This window comes from Aquarana catesbeiana, linkage group LG02, assembly GCF_042186555.1.
Source record: "Aquarana catesbeiana isolate 2022-GZ linkage group LG02, ASM4218655v1, whole genome shotgun sequence".
NCBI lineage: Eukaryota > Metazoa > Chordata > Amphibia > Anura > Ranidae > Aquarana > Aquarana catesbeiana.
Window position 1 is genome coordinate 570,022,187 of NC_133325.1, and position 22,751 is coordinate 570,044,937.

The window sequence follows — 22,751 nt, forward strand, 5'->3', positions numbered from 1 at the left end:
TTGTGTCCCGTTTGCAGATTTTTCTTCTGAGAATTCACTGAGACAACGTAAGGTCAAATCTCTCTAATGGGCCCCAGACAGCAGTAAAATCTAAACATTCTAATTCTTCTCCAGCTGTATGCAAAAAAAAAAAGTTTCTGGTTTGACATACACATGGATTAGGTTGCCTCTTACAAAATACATTTTTAGGCCTCATGTATATGGGTGGCTGGCTGTTGCTGTATCAGGGGTTAATACAGTTGTCAGGCTCCAAGTTAACATGGCCAGCCACCATGTTGGTACACACTAGCAACATTTATACCACAGGTTGCGTTTTGCAGGCATTATCGCCCGACATCCGCAACTCACTTAAGTCAATAGGGCCACACCAAGCAAATTTCCCCTTCAGCAAAAAAGGCATTCCAGAAGCAGCAGGATCTCCTCCAGGAAGCTTGGCAGCCTCTGCATGACAGCTCTTTTAAGGGCCAGTTCACACCACATGCAGTCCACCGTGTTTTTCTTCTGCATCAAAAACACACGGAAAGTAGGTTATATGGTTTTCAATGGCATAGTTCACACCAGTGCCTGCTTTTCCAATGCGTTCCAGAAAAGTAGAACATGCTGCATTTTTCTGCACTGGACTGTACTGGAATGCTGTAAAACACACCAAAAACACACTGGAGTGCACACATCCTTATTTAAGTGTTTTTTCACCATTATGCATTAGGGTGAATAAACTTCTGACAGTGACCAGCCTAAACCCACCATCCCCCCCACCCCCGTTTTACTCCTCTGAGCCCGTTTGTTCCCTCGGCGGAGACGCGCTGGACCTCTCTGCCCGGGGTTCTGGGCTCTTGATTGGTTAGCTTGATAGCAGCACAGCCATTGTCTCCCACTGCTGTCAATCAAATCCAATGACACAGGGGCGGGGCCGAGTCGGCATTCTGTGTCTATGCACACAAATGCTGGACTCGGGAGTGTGCCCGCAAGGTATCCCCCTGGGAGAGCGCTTCTCTTAGGGGTTTTACCGATGTGAGGGGGAGCCGTGAGGGCCACCGGGGTACCCCTGAAGACGATGATCGGGGCCACACCGTGCAAAATTAACTGCACAGTGGAGGTAAGTATGATATGTTTGTTATTATAAAAAAAATAAATGTTTTACAGTGCCTTGCGTAAGTATTCACCCCTCTTGGCATATTTTTTGTTTTGTTGCCTCACAACCTGGAATTAACATGGAGTGTTTGAGGATTTGCATCATTTAATTTTACAGAAAATGCCCATAACTTTGAAGATTTTTTTTATTTTTATTGTGAAGTAAACAACAAAAAGGACAAAATAACAGAAAAAGTCAATGTGCATAACTATTCAACCCCCTAAAGTCAATACTTTTTAGAGCCACCTTTTGTGGCTATCACAGCTCCAAGTCACTTTGGATAAGTCTCTATGAGCTTGCCACATCTTACCACTGGGATTTTGGCCCATTCCTCCTTGCAAAACTGCTCCAGCTCCTTCAAGTTGGATGGTTTGCACTTGTGAACAGCAATCTTTAAGTCTGACCACAGATTTTCTATTGGATTGAGGTCTGGGCTTTGACTAGGACATTTCAACACATTTACATGTTTCCCCTTAAACCACTCAAGTGTTGCTTTAGCAGTGTGTTTGGGGTCATTGTCCTGCTGGAAGGTGAACCTCTGTCCTAGCCTCAAATCACACACAGAGTGGTACAGGTTTTGCTCAAGAATATCCCTGTATTTAGCACCATCCATCTTTCCCTCAACTCTGACCAGTTTCCCAGTCCCGACTGCTGAAAAACATCCCCACAGCATGATGCACCACCATGTTTCACTGTGGGGATGGTGTTCTTTATGTGATGTGCTGGGTTTGCGTCAGACATAGCGTTTTCTCTGATGGCCAAAAAGCTCCATATTAGTCTCATTAGACCAGAGCACCTTCCTCCATACATTTTGGGAGTCTCCCACATGCCTTTTCGCAAACTCAAAACGTGCCATTTTGTTTTTTGCTGAAAGTAATAGCTTTCTTCTGGCCACTCTGCCATAAAGCCTGACTCTATGGAGCGTACGGCTTATTGTCGTCCTATGTACAGATACTCCAGTCTCTACTGTTGAACTCTGCAGCTCCTCCAGGGTTACCTTAGGTCTCTGTGCCGCCTCTCTGATTAATGCCCTCCTTGACCAGACCGTGAATTTTGGTGTGCGGCCGTCTCTTGGCAGGTTTGCTGTTGTGCCATGTTCTTTCCATTTGGTTATGATAGATTTGATGGTGCTCCTAGGGATCATCAAAGATTTGGATATTTTTTTATAACCTAACCCTGACTTGTACTTCTCAACAACATTGTCCCTTAGGCCCCTTTCACACATGCGGACCGTATGTCCGTATTTCATCCATCCGTTTTCGGATGAAATACGGACATACATGCATCCCTATGGGATAGCGGGTGTCAGCGGATGTACATCCGCTAACACCCGATGTCGTCCGCCTCCGCTCTCGTCCGATTCTGCGGACGGAAGAAAATCCTATTTTTCTATCCGTCTGCAGAGCGGATTGGAGGAACACGGACAGACGGTCCGTGTTCCTCCGATCCCCCATAGGGGAGAGCGGAGATCTGACAGGGCGGTCCCTGCACAGTGTGCGGGTCCCGCCCTGTCATCTGCCTGCTCAGCTGGGGAAAGCGGAGCGATCCCCGCTGATCAGCGGATAAACACGGGGCGGATCAACACGGATCCGTCCCGTGTGAAAGGGGCCTTACTTGTTTGGAGAGTTCCTTGGTCCTCATGGCAGTGTTTGGTTAGTGGTGCCTCTTGCAGCCTCTGGGGCCTTTCAAAAAGGTGTGTATGTGTAATGAGAGATCATGTGACACTTAGATTGCACACAGGGGGACATCATTTCACTAATTATGTGACTTCTGAAGGTAATTGGTTGCACCAGAGCTTTTTATACGCTTCATAACAAAGGGGGTGAATACATACGCACATGCCAAATTTTCATTTTTTTTATTTCTGAAAAATAGTTTTATGTATATATTTTTCTACTTTTACTTCACCAACTTAGACTATTGTGTTCTGATCCATCACATATAATTCAGATTAAAAAAAACCTTGAACTAAAGGTAATGTAACAAAATAGGTAAAAAGCCAAGGGGTTGAATACTTTTGCAAGGCACTATACTTACCTCCTCTGTCCAAGGGTTTTACACAAAGTGACCTCGACCCTTCTTTTCATGGGATCCCCCAGCGGCGCTCCTGGATCCTCCCTGCATCAATTGCCCCCTCGGAGACCCGCATTCTAAGTGCATCAGGGTTCAGGTAAGTAAAAGGGGGCACTCTGGGGGGCTGCTGCACTACAGAAGGTTTTTCCCCTTAATGCATATGCATTAAGGGGAAAAACCTTACAAACCCTTTAAGAAAATAGGGGGAAAAATGCAAATGAACGCACCAAAAATGCACATGCAGAAAAGCAGTTAGAACGCATCCGGACTGCGTTTCTATGGTGTGAACTGGCCCTATATGACTGATATGCAGAGGGTGACCTAAAGTGCCACTAATATAAACAAGCCTATGGTGTGTGTATTGGGAGGAAGGGTTGCATTGTGTTTAAATACGGTAAGAAGAAATGCCATGCATGTAAAACTTGTTTTATCTTTTCATTATGTGCAGTATGCCTGTCCATCACTTTAAATTATACTAGATTTTGGTTTATTAAATCAAACATTAAGCTATAGGCCCTTTTTTTAAAAAAAAAAGAAAAAGTGCGAGTTCAAACTGAGCTTTCTTTTGGTGGTATTGTTAAAGTTTGTTTGTTTTTTTTTCTAACTCCAAGTTTGTCCTCCCAAAATAATGTTGCAAGCGAAAATCTATTACTACAATAACAGACCAGCCCCATATTTGGCAATAAGGTGGAGCAAAGAAAAGACCCGAGTAGGATCAAAAGCTTACATAACGCCACACAGATTGATTTCACTTCAAATTGTACAGACGAAATTAAAGAAAATAAAAACTGCTGACCCCAGAAAAATACAAAGATTTATATTGCAGTGTAGCACAAGGAGGAACATCCCTAAGTTCCCAGCTCACAGTAATAAAGCAGTCTCCTACTACTCAACTCACTCAACCTTAGTAAGACCAGGGCCTGGCCTTGGATTTTTTTCCAAATCCCTCCATGCTGGAACAGTAATGTCCCAATAACTTCTTTGAGATGCGTAACATACATGCATTAATGCATCTTATGTCTCTTGATAACATGGATTGTGTTAATGCAGCCTATGCATGTGGCCATGTGGTATATCAGCCATTCAGGAAGTGCCTTGTACTTTTATACAGGAATACAAGGTTTTCTCTGGCCAAGGTGTAGGGACAGGTGGATAATGTCACGAGATATACCGGGTTCAATCTGAGGACACCTTGATGTTTGTAGAACTTTCACAGTGATGGGCCTAAAGTAAGGTATATATAGTGGGACCAGCAACTAGGAAACTGGGTCATTATATGCGCTAGAGTTTCCTGAAGGTCCAGATGTGGAAGCAGGCATGGCATAAATGTGTCTCTGTATGTTACCCCTACATTTCATATTCCTAATATGTGTCTGTTGTACCATGTACTTTTATTAAAAGTACCTTGTTCTCTTTGCATTGCTTTCTTGGTGTGAAAAATCTGGTGATCCTGCCAGCCCCCTTGCTATCCTTTTTCAAACTGACCATGCCAGAGCATGGAAGCACACCCATCCCAGCGTGGTCAGTTTTTATTTTTTGTATTCTACTTGGGAGCTCAGCCTGCCTTTACTCCAGTGGTCAGACTTGTGCTGACTTGCCCCTCTGCACATCTGATCACTAAGATCAGTGTACTGCTGTTTTCTGCCTCCTGCTGACAGCCCCCCCCCTTCTCCACCCTCAGCTCTCTAAGACTTATGCAGCTGAGAACAGAAGTCATGTGATTACTTCTTAAAAGGAAAAAATGTAACTAGAGGCTGCAGCAGTGGGAACATGTTACATGTTCCACTCTAAAAACAGGTGGAACATGTAACATGTTCCCAAAAGTGAACTTATTAAGCCCTAGCATTTTAGGAAGTGCATACTATTGGTAAAATGATCAGCTCCCCACCCCCAAAGGATAAATGATAAATAAATGATTTTTTATCATTTAGGCCTCATTCACACTTGTTTGGGACTGACCATGATTTCCTGTAGGTGACTTAGCTGGGTTTCTTGTGAACAGATGTGTGCTGGAAGCCCCATTCAAAGCAATGAGAGGCTGAACCTACAGCGATTACCTGAGGATGATCATCTACAGGTATTAGCTGCCTCAATTACATGGCTGTGGGTGTTGTCAGCGCCTCATTACTTTAAATGGGGCTTCCCGTCACAGGACACCCCATGAGTCTCCTGCAGGAAATCGTAGTGGTCGCAAAATGCAGGTAAGCCTAGAGGCAAAGAACACTCTAACATTGTTTAAAGGCCAAGTTCACCTTTATATAAAAAATAATAAATGCACATTTTTTTTAAGTTAAAAAAATGTGCATTTATTATTTTTTAAAACCGAAACCTGGGTGGCATTGCCCCCATGATCGGTAGATTGCGGGCACAATGTCAGGCTCCTGCACACACTGCCTACAGCTCATTTGCCTGCACCTCTGTATGGGCTGTCATTTGCAGAACTGTAGGCAGTTTGAATGAACTATGGGTGTGCTGATCAGTGTGCCCGCAGTTCATTCGGACTACAAATACGTGTGCCACATTGGATGACAGTACTTATAGCTTATCATTCGCAGGAAACTAAATGAATTATGTGGTTGTGTGTTTCAAAAAGTGACAGCAGGTGCAAGGAGAGGAATCCCCACCTGCTGTCGTAGGTGTGGGGGGGGGGAGATGATCCGGGGGAGGAACTACAGGATCTGGAACATGTTAAAACCAGGTGAAACCTGTAACATGTTCCAAAGATGAAATTGCCATATACATGCGAACCTAAAGAATATAATAGGATTCAGAGAACAATTTGCTAAATATTTTATAGGCTTTAAGCAGCTTTCTTGAATCTCCTTTAACCCAACCCAGTTCAGGAGAGTCAAATACAATTGTAGTGGTGTCTGATGCCAACTTATTTGGAGGGAACTGTAGAGACAAATCAGGAACAGACTGGCATGTCTTGAAAGGTTGAGGGGTGCTTGCAAAAGTTGAATTGTTGTTTGACCCGTCTCTAACCAGCCTGATAGGATCAACTTTGACCAATGTTTTAGATTTCAAATAACTATCCTCAAGAACAAAAATATATAAATATTGCAATTTGAGTCCTTATGTGTGGTGGTTGCATTTGTTTTTTCTTGCTAGTCATGAGAGGCTTCAAATTTTTTTAAGGGTTTCTTAGTTCTGGAATACTGTTCCTAAAGACAGTGAAAAAGAATCCGTTAATTTCTCAAGTCATCTTCCAGGACTGCACACCTGAGAGATGAGAGGCTCCTCCCCACAGGAAACACAATCAATCAACAGCTGTTTTAAGTCCACACCCTTCCCCCTGATCCTCAGTTTTTGATTGTGTTTCTCCCTACATGGCGAAACTGTTTTTTTCCAAATGACCGAAGCCTGGGGCTGGTGGTCTCCCCCTGGGAGCCAGACCAAATGCCTGGGAAGCCTCTGGGTCTGGCGGGATATATTTATCCTTCCCGGGGGGGTTCCCCTATCCTTTCCTCAGGGGGGGGCAGCAGAAACTGGGAAAGCCCCCCTGAGAGCTGAAGGCCCCTGGGTACAGTGGTGTCCCCAGAACTTCAGGGGCCCTTATCCTGTCTCTCTCCCCCCCCCCCCCCCCCCCCCCTTACCTGTCCGGACGTCCGTTCAGACGGGGGTGCTGGCCGTCGGTTCTTTCCAGGGGGATCGTATGCCCTGACTCCTGGGTCCCTGGTAGCTCGCGTGGGCTGCTGGGGAGGGCACCGCCTGAACGACCCGTGTTCTTACCCAGAAGGGAAGGCTGAGAGTCAGCAGGAGCAGGCGCCCACATCCTCCTTTCGAGGAGGCAAAAGTTTACTATGGTGAATGTCTGCCTAAACCACCTCAGATGGGAATGAGGAACGTACGGCATTGCCCCCCCCCCATGTGTATATACTGACTGGACAGTGCAGGACACAGCCTAACCTTGCAGCTCCCTAAAGGGACAGCAGTTGGGGGGGGGGGGGGGCACTTTGGCGGCTATCCTCCTTGCGTGTGGACCATAAGGATGGAAAAGCAAGCCCGGTGGCTGTGGCAAAAGGGGAAGACGACAACGGTGAGTCAAAAATCCCCAATCCCAGCCAGATGGTTTCTGGGCATTTGAGATAATCTCCCCTGGGGTCTGGATTCAAATAGCCCAGAAGCTTTTGCTAAAGACACCAGCCACAGCTCCCTCCTACATCAGAGATGCTGTATGGTGGACAAGTGGTGCAGAGGAGCGAGTGTGCCTAAACCACCTCAGATGGGAAAGAGGTAGGTAAGGCATTTTTTCCCCTTCCACCTGTATTTACTGAGTGGTGCAGTGCAGGTCCTGGGGTCTCCATAACAAAATAGCCCAGAAGCTACTGCTAAAAACCACCAGCCACAGTTTCCTCTTATAGCAGAGACACTGTGGTTATCACAACAGTAGGCTGCCAGCCTCTCCCTACATATCCGGTTGTAGTACATTAGTAGGGGTGAATACAGCAAAGAGGGTGACCTGGTAGAACAAAGAGTTCCTTACTGGCCAGGTATACCACTGAACAAGTTATTAATGGTGCAATGGTTGAAGGATTCAGGAGTAAGCTCCCTTGCTCAGCAGGTGCACTAGGTTATCTGGCCCTATTAGCCCAGCTGCTAGGAATCTGCTTAAAGTTGCTCCAAGATGCTTAAAAGCTGACCTAACTTTCAACAATGTGGCAGGGACCAAGCTTCTGTGTGGCACAGTAGGGGTTCCCTTGTGACAGATCCTCCTTTTGGGGGTTGCTTGCTATGGGTAACTTTTCATAAGCTCCAACCTCCCACTCCACTCTTACATTGTGGTTATATTTTAATGCAGGGGGTAAGAAAAACCTTTTTGTTAGTTTGGGCTACAGTCCACTCAGTGACAGATCTAAAAGCGATTTACCATAAATCGTTTTTCCTATATCCTTTGATTAAGGATTTTCTGTGCAAACATATGCAAGAGCTAGATGGCTATATGATTGCTTCTTTAAGGGCTGCAGGTGGCTATTTACCTCCAGGCTAAATTGGTAACCACCCTTTTTAGAGGTCTTATTTTGGTCTCTAGGGCTGGGCTCATTGAGACTTTGGTTACTGATCAGCCCCACCCGTGTATGAGCTGGCTAGCGTTTGCTCAATCTACGGAGGTAAGGTAGGACAACAGCTACTATAGTAAGGTGTCCAACCATTTTAGGATTGGTTCCTTCACTGGTGGTGAAGGATTAGTATCTACAGCCCAGGCTATGCCTATGAAATAATTTGCCCCTGTTTGGTTATTTCATATAGGGATACACCATGACTCCTTGGCTGCTCACCAGTAGACCTCAGTAGTGAAGGTTTGTCCTTGCTGGGGTGTTTGGTGGCACAACTAAAGTACACATTGAGATTTGTGACATCTCTGCTGAAGCTTGCTGGGTGTCCTTTATATCCTAAAGGTACTGCTTTGTTTGGCTACAAATCAGAAAATACAACAGGGAAGGTGGTCTGTACTTTCTGGTTTTGTGCCGCACGCCAGAAACGCACATCATTGAGTCTAGTGATGACATTTCTGCTCATAATTGTTATATTGTTGCACATCAGACCTACACAAGATTGGGGTCTGTCTGTGGGGTTTTTGTGTCCTGTATTACTGCCTTATTGGTTGCTTATCAGAAAGGCAGGAGGAAAGATTTATGGCAGGGGTAGTACATATACTGCCTTTGGTAATCGGTACAGCACCACAAGGTGGCGTCGTGCTGATTCAGACAGTGCTATTAACGGCAATAGCTGCCGATTTTAGGCATGCGATTTGACATGTGAGTCGCATGCCAAATCGCTTCAATATAGATGTGCTATCTCTATTCAGAATTGTTAGATTGTTGCACATTAGAGATATACACGATTGAGGTTTGTCTGTGGGTCCTGTATTACTGCCTTATTGGTTGCTTATCAGAAAGGCAGCAGTGATGATGGATGGTCCTGATTTTGTTGGAAAATACAAAATTGAACCTGTGCCAGGGGTAGTATACATACTGCCATTGGTAATCAGTACAGCACCACAAAGTGGCCAGTGCTGATTCAGACATTGCTATTAACGGCAATGGCTGCCAATTTTAGGCATGCGATTTGACATGTTGAGTCACATGCCAAATCACTTGAATATGGATGTGCTATCTCTATTCAAGATTGTTGTTGCACATCAGACACATACAAGATTGAAGGTTGTCTGTCCTTTATGTCTTTCATTTACTGCCTTATTGGCTGCATATCAGAAAGGACACAACAGTAAGGGTCGGTTCACACTGGGGCGACTTGGGATACGACTTGTACGCCCTCAAGTCGCCCCAAGTCGCTTTGCATTTAGGTTAACATGGTAGGCAATGGGAGCGTCTTAATTGACACTACTGAAGTCGCTCCGACTTCAGAAAAGACTCCTGTACTACTTCTATCCGACTTGTAGGCGACTTGTACCCATTCAACTCAATGTAAGTCGCCTGCAAGTCGGATCTCTCTGTAAAGTCAAGCGACTTTGCAGAGAAAACCCCTCCCTCCCCCCCCTCCCTCCCAGAGAGGTGATTGGCCACAGGCGAAGTCGCCTGTCATGGAGGCGACTTCAAGTCGCCTCGTAATTTGCCGAAGTTGCGCTGAAGTCGCGCTAAAGTCGCGCTGAAGCCGCATTGAAGTCGCGGTACAAAGTCGCGCTAAAGTCGTGTTGCCCATGTGTGAACCGACCCTGAAGGTTGTTTGTCTTTTTCTGATTTGTTTTTGCTGCTCAGCAGGGAGACACATTGAGGGTGATGACATCTCTGCCCAGTATTGGTATATGCTACACATCAGACATACACAAAGATTGAACATTGTTTGTGTCCTGTATGTCCTATATTTACTGCCTTATCGTCCGTATATCAGAAAGGTACAGCAGTAAGTGGTGTTTCTCATTGATCTTCCTTGCTGTTTCTTAGGTATACACAGTAGGGGGTTGTTGGCTGCACTCCTCCAGGGAGCCACAGCATGGGGACCCCTTGTTTGTTCGACCCGAAAACTGCTTTTCCTGTGACCTGTGTAATCTTGAGGTCTGTGGTTCCGTAAGCAGGGACTGCTGGAGACGCTGCGACCTGGAGTCGCACAGTCACGAATGGTACCCTTTGGAAGCCATAGTATATGACTTCTCATGCGTCTTGCAGTCCCACCTGGCAGGTTGGGTCGCATGGGTGTGGGAACCCTAAGCTTATCTGTCCCTTCTGGTTCAGGTTTTGCAACGCAGCAGGAATACTCATTGTGGAGTTATTGCCTTATTTTGCAGTAGACCAGAAAGATCGCAGCTGTAAAGGCTGTCTGTTGTTTCTTTGTTTTTATGTTGCCGCACAGCAGAAGTACTCAACATTGAAGCTTGTTGGTGCTTTCTGTTTCATATTGCCTTACCTTATGGCACTTCAGAAAAAGTGTAGGTTGCTTGTGTTCTTTCTCTGTTGGTTCTGTGTAACTGTACTACAGAACTGCATAACAGGAAGGATTGTCTTATAACTGTACTTGGTGGTTCGTCATAAATACGCAACATAGAAGTTTGGGTCTTTCTGTCTTCTCTTTATAGCCTTGTTTTGCTGTACATCAGTAAAACACCACTGTAAAAGGGGGTTCCCGTCCTTTCTGTATTTACCAGTTATGACCTAGCTAGCTGCACTTCAGAAATGTGCAGCATTTAAGGTGTGTTTGTGTCTTAATGCTTACATATTGGCCGCACATCAGAAAACCAGACTGTGAGGTTCAGATTTGGGTCTCTTCCCATATTTGATATTTTGGTTTAGCTAGTCACACTCAGATACACAACATTGTTGTCTATGCTTGTGTCCTTTCTGTCTAAAACTATTGTGCTATGTCCACAATCTATGATTTTTTTATTTGTGATATTAATAATACATGTATCACCTTTTTCTGTTTTAGCCTTCTCTTCCGTGGAAGGGCCAGGAGTTCTGGCTGCAGATGTCACATGTCAGAAAACCTCGACCCCTTACATTCAGGGATGCCAGAGCCATTTCCTAGGGTTGAAGCCCAGTAGAGTTATGGGTCACTGGAGGAAGGCGATAATGAATCGCCCTGTTTAATAAGAACTTAGGAAGTTCGGTTCAGAGGAGTTTTATGGCCTGAAGATGAAGTATAAACATGTATACCCGACCAAATAGGTTACAGCTCGGTGCATGGCCTTCATTTTGCCCTTCTAGCAAAATTAGATGTAGCAATATGAGTGTTCTTCTCCTGCTATAGATGTTAGTCTCCTGAGTAGGCTCTCAGGCGTAAGTAAAACTATAGATTGGGCATGCCTTAAACCCAGGGATTAAGTTTTTGTTAATCTATTTCCCTTAAGTAGGTTTCCCTTCAGTCTTTGCTGACGTAAAGATAAAAATGAACAAAAAGTGGTTATCTGTCAGGGGCCCCCCCTTTTTTGGCAGTTTTATTTCCCTGGACAGGGTTGTGTTAATACAGGCCCCCTTATGGATCAATGTAGTGTCCTTGTCTTAAAACACAGGTCTCCGATTAATCTTTTTAGTGGTTCTAAACAGCACCTATAGGCAGAATAGGCCATTGTTGGTAGATGTGTGACAGGCAACATTGATAACCTACAAGTTTAACATGTTTTCTGATTCCATCTTTAAGAGCCCACTCCACCTAGATCCTGCATCCGAAACAGAGAAGGCAGGGACACCGGTGGAGTAGACCGGCAGATCAGCCGCATGATCCAGCTAAGATACCTTCATCAAGCATATGGAGTAAAGGTAAAGCTTACTGCAGAACCGAGGTTCGCCAAGAGGGTCTTGCAGTGGTCCCACCCTAAGGTAGGCCTGAGGTACTTGATTATCCTCTCAGGTGTGCCGTCCTGGAAGATGACTTGAGAAAAGTACTAGTTACTTACCGGTAACTGTCTTTCTAGGAAATCTTCCAGGACGGCAGGCCTACTTCCCACCCGTTGGAGGAGGGAAAATTTTAGAACACTAGAAGGTGAGTGCCTATGAGGAATGATTTCCCTTGTGAACCAGGTTCAGGAGTTACTTCTCTACAAACTGAGGATCAGGGTGTGGACTTAAAACAGCTGTTGATTGTGTTTCCTGTGGGGAGGAGCCTCTCATCTCTCAGGTGTGCCGTTCTGGAAGATTTCCTAGAAAGACAGTTACCGGTAAGTAACTAGTACTTTTTTTGCTTTTTTATGACGTTGCTTTCTGTCTTTGTGCTTTCAGCTGGCATCCGTGGTTTTGAAGCAGTATGTTGAAAATCATTGGTGTGCCCAGTCAGAGAAGTTCAGATTGCCCGAGACTACTGAAAGGGTTAGTAACTTTGAATTGTATACATTAACCTGTGTAGCCCTGAATGTATATTGCCACATCTGGATTTATATAAGTTACCTTTATGTAATTCTTTACTTAGGCAAAAGCAGCAATCCGTTTGTTGCTTCCTCGAGGTTTGCGGGAGTCAATAAGCAAAGTACGTTCCAGTGTTGCATATGCTGTGTCTGCCATAGCACACTGGGATTGGCCTGAAGCCTGGCCTCAACTTTTCAATTTGCTCATGGAAATGCTAGTGAGTGGTGAAGTCAGTGCTGTTCATGGTGCTATGAGAGTGCTGACAGGTATGTACTGTATAACTTATAAATACATTGTATAGATTGTGGAATTGTTTATAGCTGTTTTAAAGTTAATGCAAATTAACAACTTATGGTAACAATTCCTTACCCTACTTCTTACCTGATAAATACATCTTTGTAGTCCATGCCACGGTGTTCTCACTGAAAGTCCTTTTATTTTATGACGTATAGTAATTTCCTTCTTTGAAGACAAGCCACAGTGCATTACTCGTTATCCCTTCAGGGCCTGGTCACCTCACTGTCCCTGTGTACCTCTTCTGATGGTGAAAGCTTTGCCACTGCCAATAGTAAGCATCCAGGTCAAGCAGGCAGTGACGTGGACACCTGAAAGCAGGACCTGCCAGATGTAAACGCGAGGAGAAAAGCTTGGTGGCAGAGAATCACCCTAAGCTTCAAAAAAAAAAAAAAAAAAAAGGGATGGACCGAACAGTAAAAGTATAATGGCAAGAAAAAACAAACCGTAGTTACTTTTGACAATCCAATATAAGCTTACTTGAAAAATCGCCTTTAATGTTGTGAGATCTGCCTGTCTGCTGGCCATCGCTTTCCACAACTTTGTTGATTCCCTGCATGCTTTGCAGCTTCTCTTCTAAGGAATACATACAGTCATGGCCAAAAATTATTGGCACCCCTGCATTTCTGTCAGATAATGCACCACTTCGCCCAGATAATTGTTGCAATTACAAATGTTTAGGCATTCTCATGTTCATTTATTTTGTTTGTATTGGTATGACACAAAAAAGTGGAGAAACAAAAAGCCAAACCTGACACATTCCACGCAAAACTCAAAATGGACTGGACAAAATTATTGGCACCTTCTCAAAATTATAAGAAATAATTGCAATCCAAATTTGTGATGCTCCTGTAATGTGTATTTAAACTCACCTGTATCAATTAACAGGTGCTTACAATATAGAACTCAAACTGGCAACCAGTTAAAATGGTGAAAAATTGACTTGACCTTTCTGATGTGTGTCTGTGTGCCAAACAGAGCATGGAGAAAAGAAAGGACAGCAAAGAATTATCTGAGGATTTGAGAACAAAAATTGTGGAAAAGCATGGACAATCTCAAGGTTACAAGTCCATCTCCAGAGATCTTAATATTCCCGTGTCCACTGTGTGACAAGAAGTTTACAGCCCATGGCACTGTAGCTAATCTCCCTGGACATGGATGAAAGAGAAAAATTGATCAGAGTTGCCAAAAGTTACCTGAGGAAGACGAAATCCTTTTGGGAGACTGTGCTGTGGACAGACAAAACAAAATGACAGCTTTTTGGTAAAGCCCATCATACTACTGTTTTCAGAAAAAGAAATGAGGCCTTTAACAGCTTGCCGACCAGCCCGTCGTCATTATACTGCGGCAGGTCGGCACAATCCTGCGAGCCATGGTAGCTATATGTTGGCTCCTTTAAGCGGGATAGCAGGCACGCACGCTGTACTGCGGGGGTGCCGATGCTTGTGGCCGACAATCGCGATGACTGCCTGAGGCAGAACAGGGACGTGTGTAAACACATGTCTCTGTCCTGTGAGGAGAGACAGATCGTGAGTTCCTAATAGCTAGGAACCACGATCTGTCATCCTCTCTAGTCGACAATCGCGATGACTGCCTGAGGCAGAACAGGGACGCGTGTGTGTGTGTGTGTGTGTGTGTGTGTGTGTGTGTGTGTGTAAACGCATGTCCCTGTTCTGTTCTGTGAGGAAAGACAGATCGTGAGTTCCTAATAGCTAGGAACCACAATCTGTCATCCCTTCTAGTCAGTCGTCGTCGTTCCCCAGTTAGAACACAGTCAGGGAACACAGTTAACCCCTTGTTCGCCCCCTAGTGTTAACCCCTTCCTTGCCAGTGACATTTATACAGTAATCGGTGCATTTTTATAGCACTGATCGCTGTATAATTGTCAATTGTCCCAAAAATGTGTCCGCCATAATGCCGCAGTCACGATAAAAATCGCAGATAGCCGCCATTACTAGTAAAAAAAAAATAATAATAAAAATGCCGTAAATCTATCCCCTATTTTGTAGACGCTATAACTTTTGCGCAAACCAATCAATATACACTTATTGCGATTTTTATTACCAAAAATGTGTAGGAGAATACATATCGGCCTAAACTAAAAAAAAAAATTAGCTTTTTTAAAAAAAATATTGGGATTTTTATTATAGCAAAAAGTACAAAATTGTGTTTTTGTTTTTTCAAAGTTGTTGCTCTTCTTTTTTTGTTTATAGTGCAAAAAAATAAAAACCGCAGAGATGATCAGATACCACCAAAAGAAAGCTCTATTTGTGGGAAAAAAAGGACGTTTGGGTACAGCGTCGTACGACCACGCAATTGTCAGTTAAAGCGATGCAGTGCCGTATCGCAAAAAATGCTCTGGTCATTGAGTAGCCAAATCTTCTGGGGCTGAAGTGGTTAAAGAAAGGAATACAGTCAAACGTGGGGTAGGATAACTGATGTATTGGGGTTGCTTTGCTGTTTCAGACACTGGATGTCTTGACCTTGTGCATGGCTTTATGAAATCTGAAGACTACCAAAGAATTCTGCGGTGCATTGTAGGGTCCAGTGTCAGAAAGTAGGGCCTCCATCAGAGGTCATGGTTCTTAGAGCAGGACAATGGCCCAAAGCACACATCAAAAATCACCCAGAAATGGTTTAAGACAAAGAGCTGGAGAGTACTGAACTGGCAAGCAATGAGTCCAGATCTAAATCCCATAGAGCACCTGTTGAGAGATCTCCAAACAGCAGTTGGGAAAAGGAACCCTTCCAATCTGAGAGACCTGGAGCAGTTGGCGAAAGAAGAGAGTGGTCCAAAATTCCAGTAGAGAGATGTAAGAAACTCATTGGTTACACGAAGCGATTCGCTTATTTTTTCCAAGGGGTGTGCTACCAAATATTAAATTGAGGGTGCCAATAACTTTGTCCAGTCAATTTTTGGAGTTTTGTGTGGAATGTGTCAGATTTGGATTTGTAATTGCAACAATTTTCTGAGCGAAGTGGTGCATTATCTGAAAGAAATGCAGGGGTGCCAATATTTTTGGCCATGACTGTATCCTATGGTACCTTGATGCCTGCAAGCAGTGATTCCTGTACTGATTTTGCCTCCTGAACATCCTCTTCTCAGCACCTCTGTAGTTCAGAAGGCAGGCTTTGGGAAATGTGTGACACAGCAGTTCCTACTCAGGGCATAGTGAATATGCATCACAAAATTCAGGGAAGTAAATGTGTGGGGATCGACAGTCAGGTTTCACAATTCAAAATCATTCAGATTAATAGGCTAAACATAATTGAAATACAATGTTGAAATTTAATATCATTTAAAATTTTGACTATAGATTAGAGCTGCAGGATTCTGGCTAAAATGAGAATCACAATTTTTTTGCTTAGAAGATAGATCACGATTCTTGTGGCGTAACATCATCTTTCACAGTTAAACAAAAAAAATTGGGTTAACTTTACTGTTTTTTTTTTTTTGTATCATTGAAGTGTATTTTTTTTTCCAGAAAATTGCGTTTGAAAGACAACTGGGAAAATACAGTGTGACATAAAATATTGCAGCAATTGACATTTTATTCCCTAGGGTCTCTGCTAAAATATAATGTTTGGGGGTTCCAAGTAATTTTCTAGCAAAAAATATTGATTTTACCTTTAAGAAACAAGTGTCAGAAAAAGATTTAGACTTTAAGTGGTTAAACTTCCTGCATTTACAGGTTGTTTAAAAACTTGACAGACTGACTGGGTTTTTTTCTTTTACACACTGAAGTTTCTCTTTGATCTAAGAAGGAAGTTGGTTACAATGTTTCATTTTAAAAACTTGGCAGACTGCCCTGATGTTTTCTTTTGACAGCTGAGTGAGCAGATAAGTCTCTCCACTTGTTAAATGAAAGAATCCACAAGCTCTGCAATAGAGATCGTCAGAGGGGTTGAATCGAGATCACAATTTTTTTAACGATTAATTGTGCAGCTCTACTATAGATATAGATAACTATTAGAAGTTAGTCTAAAGAATGTTTTTTCCTTTACTGGCTTGCATAAGCACCAAACCAATTTACGATCTGAAGGGACTCTGAGTGCCTCAGAGTAAATGCCAAAGTATCAGAGGTTAGGCACCAGTTCAGGGTTCCTTCTAAAATCATCATCGCTCAGTTTTCAGTTCACCAGTATGGCCTTTCATGTAGGATAATATGCAATCCTCCTAAAAGTAAGTACAGTGAGGGAAAAAAAGTATTTGATCGCCTGCTGATTTTGTACGTTTGCCCACTGACAAAGAAATGATCAGTATATAATTTTAATGGTAGGTTTATTTTAACAGTGAGAGACAAAATAAAAAAAAAATCCAGAAGTACGCATTTCAAAAAAGTTATAAATTGATTTGCCATTTTAATGCGTGAAATAAGTATTTGACCCCTTCGCAAAACATGACTTAGTACTTGGTGGCAAAACCCTTGTTGGCAATCGCAGAGGTCAGTCGTTTCTTGTAGTTGGCCACCAGGTTTGCACACATCTCAGGAGGGATTTTGTCCCACTCCTCTTTGTAGATCCTCTCCAAGTCATTAAGGTTTCGAGGCTGACGTTTGGTAACTCGAACCTTCAGCTCCCTCCACATATTTTCTATGGGATTAAGGTCTGGAGACTGGTTAGGCCACTCCAGGACCTTAATGTGCTTCTTCTTGAGCCACTCCTTTGTTGCCTTGGTCGTGTTTTGGGTCATTGTCATGCTGGAATACACATCCATGACCCATTTTTAATGCCCTGGCTGAGGGAAGGAGGTTCTCACCCAAGATTTAAGGTTACATTGCCCCTTCCATCGTCACTTTGATGCGGTGAAGTTGTCCTGTCCCCTTAGCAGAAAAACACCCCCAAAGCATAATGTTTCCACCTCCGTGTTTGACAGTGGGGATGGTGTTCTTGGGGGTCATAGGCAGCATTCCTCCTCTTCCAAATACGGCGAGTTGAGTTTATGCCAAAGAGCTCAATTTTGGTCTCATCTGACCACAACACTTTCACCCAGTTCTCCTCTGAATCATTCAGATGTTCATTAGCAAACTTCAGATGGGCCTGTACGTGTGCTTTCTTGAGCAGAGGGACCTTACGGGCACTGCACGATTTCAGTCCTTCACGGCTTAGTGTATTACCAATTGTTTTCTTGGTGACTATGGTCCCAGCTGCCTTAAGATAATTGACGAGATTCTCCCATGCAGTTCTGGGCTGATTCCTCATCATTCTCATGATCATTGAAACTCCACGAGGTGAGATCTTGCGTGGAGCCCCAGACCGAGGAAATTGATGGTTATTTTGTATTTCTTCCATTTGTGAATAATCGCACCAACTGTTGTCGCTCTCTCACCAAGCTGCTTGGCTATGGTCTTGTAGCCCATTCCAGCCTTGTGTAGGTCTATAATCTTGTCCCTGACATCCTTGCACAGCTCTTTGGTCTTGGCAATGGTGGAGAGATTGGAATCTGATTGCTTCTGTGGACAGGTGTCTTTTATACAGGTAACAAGCTATGATTAGGAGAGCTCCCTTTAAGGCTGGGTTCACACTATACTACACGACAGTAGTACGACTTTTATCCTACTTTGCTCTGCGACATCAGTCCTACATTGGTCCTACATCGATCCTACATTGGTCCTAAATCCATCCGACTTTCATGAACAGGATACTACTTTGATCCGACTTTTCAGATAGTATAATTGTCCTTTGACCAATTAAAACTAACACACAATGGGAGGGGCTACAGCAGGGAGCAGGAAATAACGCAATGTCGGATGTCTTGGTGTGAATCTTGAGGGGGAACTCCGCGCCAAATTTTAAATAAAAAACCGGCATGGGTTCCCCCCCCAAGGGCATACCAGGCCCTTAGGTCTGGTATGGACCTTGAGGGGAACCCCCTACGCCGAAAAAAAACGGCGTGGGGGTCCCCCCCAATCCATACCAGACCCTTATCCGAGCAGGCAGCCCGGCCGGTCAGGAATGGGGGTGGGGACGAGCGAGCGCCCCCCCCCCCCCTCCTGAACCGTACCAGGCCGCATGCTCTCAACATGGGGGGTTGGTGCCTTGGGGGAGGGGGGCGCGCTGCGCCCCCCCCCCCCAAAGCACCTTGTCGGGCCTCTTCCCGACAACCTTGGCCGTTGGTTGTCGGGATCTGTGGACGGGGGGGCTTATCGGAATCCGGGAGCCCCCTTTAATAAGGGGGCCCCCAGATCCCGGCCCCCCACCCTTTGTGAATGAGTATGGGGTACATCGTACCCCTACCCATTCACCTAGGGAAAAAAGTGTCAATAAAAAAACACAGTACACAGGTTTTTAAAGTAATTTATTAGACAGCTCCGGGGTCTTCTTCCGACTTTTGGGGTCTCTCCGGCGTCTCCTCCCGGTGTCCTGATCTTCTGCCGGCTCCTCCGCTATCTTCTACAGCTCTATTGCTAGCGGTGGCCCGGACTTCTGCCTTATGCCTTCTTCCATCTTCTTTTCTTCCAATGTTGACACGACGCTCTCTCGGGCTGGAATGCTCTCTGTGCGCTCTGCTATGGCTAATATAGGCGGTGACCCCGCCCCCTTATGCCGTCACAGTCCCTGGGCATGCTGGGACTGTGACGGCATAAGGGGGCGTGGTCATCGGGTGATGGCCACGCCCCCTAAAACGTCACAGTCCCAGCATGCCCAGGGACTGTGACGGCATAAGGGGGCAGGGTCACCGCCTATATAAGTCAGAGCGGAGCGCTCAGAGAGCATTCCAGCCGGAGAGAGTGTCGTGTCAACATCAGAAGAAGAGACTAGGGCAGAAGGCCGAAGACCGGCCTCCTCCGCTATAGCAAAAGAACGGCAAAAGAGCAGAAGATAGCGGAGGAGCCCGGCAGAAGACCCGGAGAGCGCGGAGAAGAACCGGAGAGACCCCCGAAGAGAAGAAGGCAGCAGACGGGGCTCCTCCGCTATAGCAAAAGAGCAGAAGATAGCGGAGGAGCCCGGCGGAAGACCCGGAGAGTCCAGAGTAGAACCGGAGAGACCCCCGAAGTCGGAAGAAGACCCCCAAAGCCGGAAGAAGACCCCCGGAGCTGTCTAATAAATTACTTTAAAAATCTGTAGTGTTTTTTTTTTTTTTTATTTTAATTGACACATTTTCCCTAGGTGAATGGGTAGGGGTACGATGTACCCCATACTCATTCACATAGGGTGGGGGGTCGGGATCTGGGGGCCCCCTTATTAAAGGGGGCTCCCGAATTCCGATAAGCCCCCCGCCAGCAGACCCCGACAACCAATGGCCAGGGTTGTCGGGAAGAGGCCCTTGTCCTCATCAACATGGGGACAAGGTGCTTTGGGGTGGGGGGGCCCGCAGCGCGCCCCCCTCCCCTAAGGCACCAACACCCCCATGTTGAGGGCATGCGGCCTGGTACGGTTCAGGAGGGGGGGCGCTCGCCCCCACCCCCATTCCTGACCGGCCGGGCTGCGTGCTCGGATAAGGGTCTGGTATGGATTGGGGGGGACCCCCACGCCGTTTTTTCGGCGTAGGGGGTTCCCCTCAAGGTCCATACCAGACCTAAGGGCCTAGTATGCTCTTGGGGGGGGGGAACCCATGCCGGATTTTTATTTAAAATTTAGCGCAGAGTTCCCCCTCAAGATCATCTGAGCACAAGTCGCGTGCCGAAGTCGGATCATGCGAGACGGCGATCCGACTTCAATGATAGTCAATAGGCTGAAGTAGGATCAAAGTCGGACCAAAGTAGTACAGGGAGCATTTCTAAAGTCAGAACGACTTGTGTCGGACCAGTTAGGACGGCTCCCATAGGGAAACATTGGATTTCACACGTCATGCGACATGAGCTCCCAATGTCGGAGCGTTTGTCGGACCAGTGTGAACCCAGCCTAAGAGAGTGCTCCTAATCTCATCTCGTTACCTGTATAGAAGACACCTGGGAGACACAAATCTTGCTGATTATTAGGGGATCAAATACATATTTCACTCATTAAAATGAAAATCCATGTATAACTTTTTTGAATTTTCTTTGTCAGTGGGCAAATGTACAAAATCAGCAGGTAATCAAATACTTTTTTCCCTTATCGTCTTTCAGGACAGCACATGAGAGAGGCTCCACCCACTAGGAAACAGGAAACACAAACTCCACCACATTTTAAAAGGAGGCTCCTCTCCACAGCTCGTCAGTTTTTGTGTTTCCTCCGGCAAGGGAACACCTAGTAGGGGCCAGGGTCTCTTATGGTGCTATCCTGAGAGGCCAGGCTGCCTACCCCACCATACCTATTTTTTCCTCCAAGAGAGTCCGATCCTCCCACACCGCGCCACAGGGTTGCTGGTAAGTGGGCTCCTTTTTCCTCTTTCTTTGCTCATGATGAGCTGAACCGTTCCTGGAGCCGCTCCTTAGGCGGCGGCAGCCGTTCGCGGGCTTTTTTTTTTTTTAAACCGCATGTCGGCGTTACTGGCCGCCGCCATCTTGGAAGAGTACAGATTCGACCGGTCGGAAGTGAGGTATCCGACGAGGGGAAGGCACTAGGAACGGGCGCATCATTTCCGATCGGAGGTGGCGCAGAGGAAGAAGGGAGGAGCGGTCCTGGTGCCTATATTCCGGTTCCGGTCGGGCGCAACGGCGTTTTTTGACTCCGGAACCGACGTTCGTAAGAGCCACCGATCGGTGCAGCACCACTATGGATTCTGTGGCAGCTGCATGTGGGACAGGCACAGGCACCAGCAAGGCCCAGGTAAGAGGCTATAGTGAATATCCTGATTACTTTGGTGCCCCTCTCACAAATGTTTTTTTCCCCCTTGGTGGCTGGGGCCTGTCTGGGCACATGGGGTTAACTGTTGTTCCTCCTGTGCACCTGTGGTGAGTCCGTTAGGAGGAAGCTTTGGCTTAATGAATGCTGGTGTTTTTTCTCTTTTGTCATTTTTTTCTGGCAGGCTAAGAGCTCTGAACCAGCCATTAAAAAGAGATGCCCCTCATGTAAAGCAAAGTTACTGGAGGGTTGGAAGAAGACTTTATGCCAAATTTGCATTGACTCCTTAGTCAAGGAAGAGGCTTCTTCTGCGTGCAGCGACATAATCGCATCAGTTAAGAAAGAGCTAGATGCTACTATACAGGCTTTTCGCTCTTCTCTTGTAACACCAGCATTAAGTCAGGCAACTACCTCAGACCCCTCTCAGGACTCACACTTAACCCCAACGGTAGAGGCTGAGGCTGGCCCGACTACCCAAAAGGGGCATTCCCCCTCATACTCTGGAGAAGAGGAGGAGGAGGAAGAGGCAGATGCACCTTCTGGATACAAACTGTCCTTGGAACAAGTAGACAGTCTGTTGAAAGCAATTTATGCAACATTGGGAATGGAGGAAGAAAAAAGAGAATTATCGCTGCACGATAGAATGTATGAAGGGCTTGGTGAAGCAACAGGTCGCACTTTCCCTGTACATTCGGTAATCTCGGAGACCATTAAGAAAGAATGGGCTGACCCAGAGAGAAAACCCTTTTTCCCAAGAGCTCACAAGAGGCGTTTCCCATTTAATGATAATCCTGAGTCACTTTGGAATAAAGTCCCGAAGTTGGATGCAGCTTTTTCCCAAGTATCTAGATCAACGGATCTGGCATTCGAGGACATGGGTACTTTGAAGGATCCTATGGATAAGAAGGCGGACCAACAGCTTAAGAAAGCCTGGCAGTCCATTGTAGGGAATCTCAAGCCTGCAATGGCTATGACCTGTGTCTCCAGAAATATGGAGTTCTGGCTGAATCAGCTAAAAGCACATATTATAGCTGATTCACCCAAACAGGAGATTCTAGATTCCTTCCCAACCCTTATAGCAGCTGTAGCATATATCTCTGATGCCTCTGCAGATTCTATAAGAATGTCAGCTAGGTCAGGGGCCCTGACCATTGCAGCCAGGAGAGCGTTATGGTTAAAGACATGGCCTGGGGACGCAGCTTCCAAAAATAAGTTATGCGGAGTGCCATTTTTGGGAGATCAGCTTT

At 45.5% G+C, this 22,751-nt stretch overlaps 1 protein-coding gene across 1 annotated transcript in view; it reads left to right on the plus strand.

Moving 5' to 3' along the window:
- IPO9 (importin 9) overlaps nt 1-22,751 on the plus strand; it is a 98,791-nt gene that overhangs the window by 3,795 nt on the left and 72,245 nt on the right. The window contains exons 3-4 of the mRNA XM_073616075.1: nt 12,379-12,465; nt 12,566-12,767. Coding sequence (XP_073472176.1) covers nt 12,379-12,465; nt 12,566-12,767 — 289 coding nt within the window. The remainder of the gene's footprint in view (nt 1-12,378; nt 12,466-12,565; nt 12,768-22,751) is intronic.